We start from the raw sequence: 9622 nt of genomic DNA on the forward strand, positions 1-9622 counted from the left end.
ATTGTGTAAGGTTATATCTAACTTTAGCCTCTGCCAAACCTCTGGGGACTGTGGACTCCGCACATTGAACCTTACTTTGGTGCAGTATATACCGAGCCACTTTCTTACAATCGGCAAACATCATGGCTGGGATTTTGCATGATGCCAATTTAGGGACGTCCAGATCCTTCTCATGGAGTAAAAAATCAACTAGCCCGTTTATAAATAAGCTGAAAAGAGTCGGGGCAAGGACACATCCCTGGCGGACAGAAGCCAGCATTTACAAAGAACAATTACACAAGCAAATGAAAAAATGGGCCGAGCTTCAACTCCATACTTGAATACAGCATGCCTTGCAGAGCAGCGCATGCGCTGCCCAGACTCGACCTAAAAAATGAATGTGTCCCTCTGTAATGCAACTAGTGCTCATGTGAAGCACCCTGCTACCTTCGGGTTGAGTTTGCGCTATGTAAAACTGCATAAAAATAAAATACATAAATGATACCTAATCCATAATAATCAAAACTGTGATTATCTTTACATCAATATGTGTAAATGTGTTAATAATTATCTTTTGTCATTTTCACAGGTGGTCGATGCTGGAGGTACACTAGCTCCAAGCCTGATGCTGGTTTCCCCATGAAGTGTAGCGACAATGGACTCCCAAGGCACCCAGATGCTGCCTTCTATTTCCAACCGCTTGGTCATTTAGTGGTGTTTAAGGGTCCAAAGTACTATGTGGTAAATGAAGAATCCATGCAAGTGGAGCCATACTATCCCCGCAGCCTGCTGGACTGGAAAGGGGCCCCTGCCGGAATGAATGGTATTTTGGCACAACCAGATGGTTTTGTGTACTTCTTCAAGGATGATCGGTACTGGAAATTCAACCAAAACAAACTGAAGGTCATTGATTCAGGAAGATGGGCCACCGAATTGCGATGGATGGGATGCTGAAAGCAGGCGCCGCCTCCTTTACAGTTAAACTTACCATCATTGGAAAAGAGAGCCAAAAACGTACTTTGTGGTTATTTCTACAAAGGGGTCTTTAAGGGAAAGGTTTAAAACCATAATAGGGCTAAACAACTGTCCATTTTTCATGCCATACGTGTTCAGCGGAGCACTTTTCAGGCAGGCCTGACCCTCGTCCAAGCTCCATCTCGGGGATGTCCTAACTTTACGTTGATGCTTTTATAAAGTGAACATTCCCGTTCAGAACTCGCCCTATTCAGATAAAATGTTGATTTTTAAGCAACCATGTGTTTTTTAACATTGAGGATAACTAAACTCCTGTGAGGTTTACATTTCGTATGGCTAGTACTGTTTGACATCCACCTTATGAGATCATTAAAATCTTGCAGGACTCTTAAGTCAAATTCTTCATGGTTTGATCTTGTGAGTGAGATTTCTAAATGAATTCTCCATTGAAATTGTATTGAATGTCCGATAATGGGATGGCAGCTGGCACTAGTAGAGGACCGCTTCGCTTACCTGTGGTTCACTAACCGTGTTTCACTGGGTCCATCTATTGGTGCACTGATTTAGTTTTTTATTGAGCAGAAGATAGGAGACTGACGCTAGATTGGTCAAAATAGAGAAGCATAGACGGTTACCAGCATCTCTCATTAATATGGCATTTAGAAGATCAAAGGCCAGTTCTTTACAGATTTCCAGTAACGTTTGCTGTATTTATTGTCCTTGTGCCACTTTTCTGTATTGTTTTTCTAAGGCGCTGATTGCAAGCGGACGCTCTTCTCTATCACCCAAGCTCTCCAGCTACCTTCAACATACCTGCGCGCCTGCGCTCCTCTCAGAGTCTCCGCCTCGTATGGTGACAATAAATACACCATCCAGCCTGTGTACCATTTCACACACACAGGCCTCTCGATACTCTACAGACCGAGTGGTGGCTGCTGTATTATGTCATCAAAGTGCAGACTGGTCATGACATCGCAAGTGCCCTCCATTACAACTCGTTTGTTGTGCAGCTCAAAACGTTAAGTCTATTTACAAGCCAATATTTATATCCAGCATTGATCAAAAAATTGTTTCGGTGATTCCTCATATACAATTACGTTTTGAATTTGGTCGGGAGCATTCAGAGGTGATTTTTTGATCGGAATAGAGGAAGCCATTGACGTAAACTACAAAGTACTCCTAATCCTATACATAATAAAGCGACAAAGGCATTCTTTGATCTTGTAAAGATACTCATCCTCTGGACACATGCCTGTAGAGAAGATGAAGGACTAACAGAGACATGGCTTCGTATGATGCCCGAAGACAGAGCTTGTGATTTTAAGTGGAATTATGACTAACTTAACTTAATTTGCAAAACTTGCATATTACAAGTGGTTGTAGCTGATTGACAGAACTTATTTCAGCAGGAGTTGCTGGGCTCAACCGTGAGGGGTTGAGGCCTTTTACGCCAGATGTCCCGGGGCCCCGACTTACTACGGGCCAAATATTATCCCTTTCAGCACTTGACTCTCAGTGGTTGTGTGGGTCAAGCACTCCAAGGCTGTTCGAGGAGGAGGAAGGTATGAGGCATAGACAGGCACAAGACTCAAAGTACAAACAGTAACTGTAATAAGGTGATTTTCCAGTCAAATACTTGCTTTTTAAAAATTAGTATTCTAATGTGAGTACAGAAAGCTTAGAGGCAACACACCAAATAATAACCACAGTGTCTTAAGGTCGGCATGCTAGCATAGTCCTGGGCAGTATCCCTGAGCCACTCAGTCCCCTTCTAATGAGGCTGGTTATTCCCCATTTGATGCTGGAGGCGACTCCCAGATACAGCGCATGCTAGTCCCCAGGCAACAAGGTCTAGAATTAAGAGCCACTTTAACAACGCTAGGTGCTAAGTTCAGGCAAGTTCCTGACAGGTGTGCTGGCTGGCCTTGAACAGTCTTACCTGAGCCGATGGCAACTGGCAAGTTCAGGGTGACTGGGTCCCATCTCTGTGGTCTCTGGTCTTCTGATGCTGTGGGTCCCTGACACTTCAGGATTCCTTCAGTCCAAGGATAGCATGTATTGGACATCTTCCTCCGTGGTTTCTCACAATTGATAAGTGTTTCTCACAGCAGCCTGGGCACAATAGTCCTGGCAATGGCCCTTCTTGCTGTGACAATTGAATCCCTTTTTCACTATATATTTTTTTTTATTAATTACAATGTGACAACGATGTTGCTTTGTGCCTAGTGCAATAAAGCTTTACACAGTAACTCAAAAACCAAACTAAGCATTTACAACCAGGCACGCTAGCAGGAGTGCCTAGCAACAAAACCCCACTTTGCTTATGATTTCACAAATCACATGTGACTTCCAGTCCAGAAAAGAAACAACATGATGTAAAAGCACCACTTGTGCAATTGCACCTCTTCATCTCTAGGGGATGTCTCTACAAGGCATTCCAAGTTCAGCCCTTCACACCTTGGTGCAGTCCCAAGCACCCAAACACAGCTGCAGAACAAAAGTTCCATCCCAAGGTTGGTGTTGAAGCATGGCTGAGCCCTTGAGGGGTTGTTTCCTTCACGTCCCCAGAGACTTGGGGGGACTTTCCTCTCTGGTGCTGGTGAAGTCTGCGTTGCTCCTGCAGCTCCTCCTGCACCTTGTCACACCAATGGCGGTGGCCCCATCTTCCTGGGGTCACCACACGCCGAAAACACAGGTTGTCCTGCAAGCTTGCACCTGCTCTGCCAGGCATTATGGGGCGCTTTTCTCTTAGCGCGTGAATATTAGAGCAGCGGCTCTCCCGCTGCTCCTGGGAGAGCTGCACTGCCTTGGTTGGCGGCCCCACACTGCGACTTCACTCAGTTGGGGGTCTGGTCCCACCTGGGCTCCTTTGGTGCAAGTATGTTGGAAAGCAGCTCAGGGAGCCCACCCCTGGCTGCTCTCGCCGGCTCCCCGACTGGCCAGCACCCTCACGTGCGGCGAGGGAGCCGGCTCTTCATTCTGGTCAGCCTGCTCCTGCGAGCAGCCATGGATCATACCACTGGTCGGGCGGGGCCTCGGGGGAGTGCGGCGGCACTCCCCCCTCTTTTCCCTTCAGACTGGGGTCTGAAGTTGGGGATCCCGGGCCCCATGGCACTCTTAGTGGGGAGCGCAATGGCACTCCCCATCTTCCACTTTCGTCGGGCCCGAAGTTGGGTGTCCCAGGACTATTTTCCCTGACTTCTGCGGTGCCCAGAGTTGGGGGTCCCGGGCCCCTCTCGCCATTTCCAGGGGGGGGGGGGCAAACGCGCTCCCCAGCCTCTGATTTTGTCGTGGGCCAGGGTGGGCTCCTGGCATCCCCGTAGGCCACTTCGAGGGGGGGGCCCAGGGTGGAGAGCCTGGGCCCCGTGGCACCTTCACGGGGGCACAACGGCGCTCCCCGGCTGCCCTTTCTTCTGGGGGTGGGACCTGACCCACCACGGGGGCACATCCAAGACCGGCGGCGGAGCCCCACGTGCTTCGTTGTTGGTCTCATCTGAGGTCAAGGGTCGCCTACCTTCTCGGGGGCATATCTCAGCCCCCAGGGGACCGATTTTCTCAATCATGGCCTCTTCTTGCTCCTTGTGGCCAGCTCCAGCCACCTGGAGCACTTTTCACCACTCTCCTTGCCTCCAAGAGGGTGACTCTGCAAGGAGCTGTCTTTACTGGCTCCCTGCGCCAGCCTTTCACCTGGTTCTCCTTCTGGGCCTCTCTTCTCCTTGCTCAGGGGCCCAGGCTTCTCCTCACTGGCCCTGGACTCCCTCAAAGGGTCAGTCCAGAGTCCTGGGACAGTCCGAGAGTTCCTCCTCCCAACTGCCCAAGGTGCCAGGCTCCAGCACCAGTCTTCCTCAGCAAGACCACACCCCAGAGAGAGCTCCTCTTCCTGTGCAAGACCTTTTAAAAGAATTTGGAGGGAGCTGGCAAGAAGGCCCTTCTGTCCTATCCTGCAGCGACACATTACCTCTCTGCCTCTGCTCCCTCCTTCCTGCACAAGCCTCTGGGATACTTCAAAATGGCGGCGTCCGGGGGTCTCGTGCCACATGGACTCTGGAAAGCCCCTTTCCCCCTGGCAGACTTCATGGCCCAGGCCCGGAGCAGGCCTGGTGCCTGGCACCGGGTGATAGTGGCTGATGGATAACCTGCAGCTTCACCCCCATCTCTCCCTCCTGGAGAGAAGACCTTCACCCTTGGAATGCTTGCAGGGAAGGGCTAGGCCTCTGATGCTACAGCTAAGGGAGGAAGATAATTAATCCAGCCTGGCAGGGTCACACCCGGCCAGGCTCTGGTTATGAGCTGAGTCAGAGGAATATGACATTTCTGGATGACCCACAAGCAGTACAGATATGGCTTTGTACTCAGCAGAATACTTCTTTTTACACAACTTACAGTGTACTTTGGTGCGTGTCTGGAATTTGTAGGCCCTAAGGAAGTGAAACAACCCCATGTGGTCCCTGTCTTCATAGGAGAGTAATGGAGTGTTCCTACAGTGTAACAGTAAAGCGCACTGACTTTCCCAAACATGTCTACCCACATTATACAGCCTATTGCACGTCTCCACCCAACTCTGCATACTTCCTGCCACAACATTCTATCTGTTCCTGCTCCTGGGCTGTGCATGACAGGAATCTGTGTCTACATGTAACCAGTCCAGTGCTTCTTACCCTGGCTGCAGCGCAGCAGCCTTCTTTCCTTCACAAGGCGTACACCGGTGAAATACACATGCAGTCTGTTTCAATATGAGTTCACTGTGGGTGAGTCCCAGCTTATGAGGCCCTTCCACAGTAAAAGATCAAAAATTAGGTGTTCAAAAAGTGAAAAATCCCGGCGGCTCAAATGGTCAAAACCACATTCTAACACTGATCCTATAGTATTAACCCCTTCACTTACTGATGTTCCTGTTTTATGTGAACTAGGCATACCATGTGAAGCACAACCCTATTACCCTAAGCGTAACAGAGTGTTTGTCTAAGGAGCGCGAGCTTCACCTTATTGATGTCCATGGTTCACAGCTGTCCCCTAAGTGATGTAATTGCCCTGAGTTTTTGATGTTTGGGTGTTGGCTTGTAATCGTTTTCTAGGGCTTAGAGCTCAGCTTTAACGGTGGCTCTGCGTTGCTGTCTACGTTTCCTTAAGGTATGCCACTTTACTTACACAAACACCCCAGAGCACTACATTGAAGGTGTCCCAACTTTGTGCCTCGGGTATCACTTGTATGTCATTGTGTTGAAAGTAGTTCTTAACATGTCTGCAGCTCCTCCTTAAGGACAGGATCTCGCAACAGGGAAGCATGAAATGACCACTTAGGCCTCCTTTGAGGAATTCCTCACTTCTTTATTAGGGCACTAACAGGGGTGTGGTCTGAGACACTCATCGTGCCTATTTCAAATCAAGAAGCCAGAGGTAGAAGAGAGGAGCTCAAAAATCCACAGTCAGTTCTAGAGAACGTGTTGTAGATGGTTTGTGTTTAATCTGAATTGCTGGCGTTGATACAGAATTGCCGGAGCAATGTCCTGAAAAGGAGAAGTTGTATCCATCATATTGACTCTCATCCTTTGGCTTAGCTGCTTTGTACCTTTGCTAGGATATCGCATGTTTTCATGAGTCTTCTGTTCTCGGTGGTCCCACGCGGTGGACTTTGTCCAGCTAAATGTCATTAGAGTTGTCCCCGGTCACTGCTGAAATTAAGTGTTAAATGTCTCTACCTTTCGCCCTTTCTTGAAGAGCATGGGTTTGCATATTGTCTCTTCTTGAGCAATTTTCGAGGTCTTTAATATTCCTTGTGATTAAATCATTTTGGGCATGTAGGGTCACAAATTTATCCATTAGGATTAGATTATTTCTTACAGCAAGTCGCGGCCTCCACAATCCTAGTTCACATTGAGTCTACATCTTATTGCTGTGCCACAATTCCCCCATGTCTGACCGCTGAGTGTTTCATTCTTTGGATATATCTCCCTTGAGCTATTCATATATCTTGAAGGTTTGCAAAATGGCCAAAAGTTCTGCCTTTCTTAGGGCACTTTTCTGATAAAGCAACAATCATGGACCGAAGTCCCAGCCATGGTGAGGGAGACCAGGGAACCAACTAAAACTTCAGCGGCATGTGGTAATATGGTCCTGGGATGCAATTTTATTTTCAGGCCCAAGGATTTCTCTTTGTGATCCCACACGTAGGAGTGGGTCGGAGCCACTGAAGCCTCCTGTGCCTGCCTGGTGTAATTTGGTGAAGGCGGCATGCATTTGAACGGGCTGTGAGGAGAGCCCTGTGTCTGCGTTCTTTTTTAAAACCTGGTTCATGTGATTCTTCAAGGGTGCCAAGGACTGAACCCATGGCACTGTTAATTGAGAGAAGAATCTGTTGTTACAGACAGCTTGGTAGCCACATTCACAGAGCTCAACTAGGGAGCATCCATCTTGGTCTGCACTGTGCCTCTGCCCCCACCCCAACGATAATATTTTAGCAGAACAGGAGGGTTTAGGCAGCTTCCCTGAATTGAATGTTTGTGATGATCTAAGTGTACAATTCCCCTCCCCTACTGATTCATATGGTTTTGTCAAAGCCCAAGTGCCGCAAGTAGCCAAAATCAACATTTCCATTAGAATTAGTCTTCATAGCAACCAGTCCTCTATTTCAAATGCTTTTTCAATGTCTAGCAAAGTGGAATTGTTTTTGCTTTTATGACCACTTTTCGTCCTCTAATAACCAAGACGGGGCCAGATGAAGAAGAAGTTGCATAAGAGGGTCTATCCTGTTGACAAAGGGCTAGTTGGAAAACTTGACTTTCACGTTCAGTAGAGATGTCTTCTATAGGTTTAAATAAGTTGGACTCATAAAAATGATAAAACAGGTTTGTCAATATGGGCAATAGTTGAGGGGAGATTTCTTCTTGAAGAATGCTGAGTAACCACCTGCAACTAGGGCTTTTGAAATTCTAGACAGCCCTAAGAGCTTTTACTTTTGGGCATGGACTCTTCCAACAGAGTATTATTTCCCAGGAAAAATTGGGTAGCCCAGTAGCTTCTAAGTACTCTTTCTCTTGCGGTCTCTCTATCTACATGGGAGAAAATATTTTGGTAAAAGTTACCAAAGGTCCTAACTTATTATTTTCATGTGAACAAACACTCCTTTTCCTGCCTCTGATCCTAGTTGTTTGCAGTTTAAGTGGTTGTCTGATGAGCTTTTAATTCCAGAGGTTGTCTGATATGTTTTCCTCCTTCAAAATGCTTTGAAATGAAACAAACAAACCCATATTAATCTTTAGCATTTTGAGGGTCATAGCAGCCTTCCTAATTCCAACCACTTGTGCCACAGTTTTGAGATTGGGTCTGTTTCGGTCTGGATTCTTCAATCTTCACGTATTTTGGCAACTTGTGACTTTTGACGCCTTGCTTTACCTGTGTTTAATTCCTTCTAATCAATACCTTTAGGGATCACGCACTATTGCATCATTTGGTTCTTAAGTGTTATTGGTCTGCAGTTTTAGCTGTTTCAGTTTTAAAAAGGGAATCCTGCAGAAGGACATTTATTGTTAAGCACCTCTTCTCAGGTACCTAATTTCTGTATGCTGGTGGGTGTCTAAATGTTTCAAGCTAAACCAATAAGAAATCAGTATTCCTAATCCCCTTAGTTTTTACCTTTACAGCACTGAAGGTTTGCTAAGAGGGCACTGCTTTTAAAGCACCTGCAGTATAAATTTGCTTATTTTGAGAAAATAAATTCACAAAGCAGGAGTTTTCTCAGTAGGTTTGTTTTCTCAGTACAAAAACATATGGCCCCAATCTGCAAAAGGGTTGCTCCCTGTGTGTGGAGGGTCCCTCTACACTTCCCTGCCTGTACCCGAGATTGGCAGAGGAAATGTGTGACGATTCCCCACTCTAGGGGGTGGGAAAACAATCATGTCTAGCTGGCCTCTAAGCAGGGCACTTCCTCGGACTCCATATAGGGTAAGGGAAGTGCGAATTTGGTGAAGCAGGAGGACCACCAACTTACAGTGATGCTACCATTTCATTATATTGTAAATGATCCCCTACATCTCTTCACAGGTTAGTTCAAACAACCTAATGTGTGTTGTAAATGTAATAATTCAGCAGTTCTGATATTTGTCTTGATATTTCTTCTCCTTGCGCTCTCCAAACCCAGACAGTCTATTTTTCATCCTTCCTTGGTTGAAATCTCTGTATCTTTATGGCTACTACTTCCTGCCACCACCCTGACCTTCCAACATGGAAACTCCTTACATACATATTTTTGTAAAACAGGTTAGTCTAGCTTTATGACACAGTTTTTGATGTTTTTCCGATACTGATTAAAAGTGAAAAAGATGCATTTTGGATTTTTTACGTTTATAACCCACCGACCCCCTCATTTGGCTGTGTTGACAGATACATCCTTTCTGAAATGGGGACACAAAAAAAGGTTTATAAAAATGTTTGCATGACTTTAAAAAGTTAATGAATTAGATGTTATTTAGTCACGTGAATAATTTATTTTGATTTTGAAAATTATTTTTCATCTGGTTATCACCTTTGTATGGCTGTCAAACAGGACAATAAACATATGAACTTTTTTCATGAGTGCTTGCGGTATTTTTAATGGCAGTGAGATGTGGGTGACTGAGCGCTGTGGTTTAGGTTTTTTTTTGTGTGTCATTTATACTGCAAATCCTTTCAA

The 9622-nt window shown here is 46.2% G+C and overlaps 1 protein-coding gene across 3 annotated transcripts in view; it reads left to right on the top strand.

Annotated features, from left to right (window-relative positions):
• Nucleotides 1–9622, top strand: part of MMP28 (matrix metallopeptidase 28) — a 496737-nt gene extending 487115 nt beyond the window's left edge. For 2 of the 3 annotated variants that reach the window (XM_085649625.1, XM_085649626.1), the window contains exon 8: nucleotides 569–9622. In XM_085649625.1, the coding sequence (XP_085505751.1) occupies nucleotides 569–933 (365 nt within the window). In that variant the 3' untranslated portion in view covers nucleotides 934–9622. The remainder of the gene's footprint in view (nucleotides 1–568) is intronic. The other variant, XR_014980049.1, reaches the window with a different exon arrangement.

This window comes from Triturus cristatus, chromosome 3_2, assembly GCF_964204655.1.
Source record: "Triturus cristatus chromosome 3_2, aTriCri1.1, whole genome shotgun sequence".
NCBI classification, from domain to species: Eukaryota; Metazoa; Chordata; class Amphibia; order Caudata; family Salamandridae; genus Triturus; species Triturus cristatus.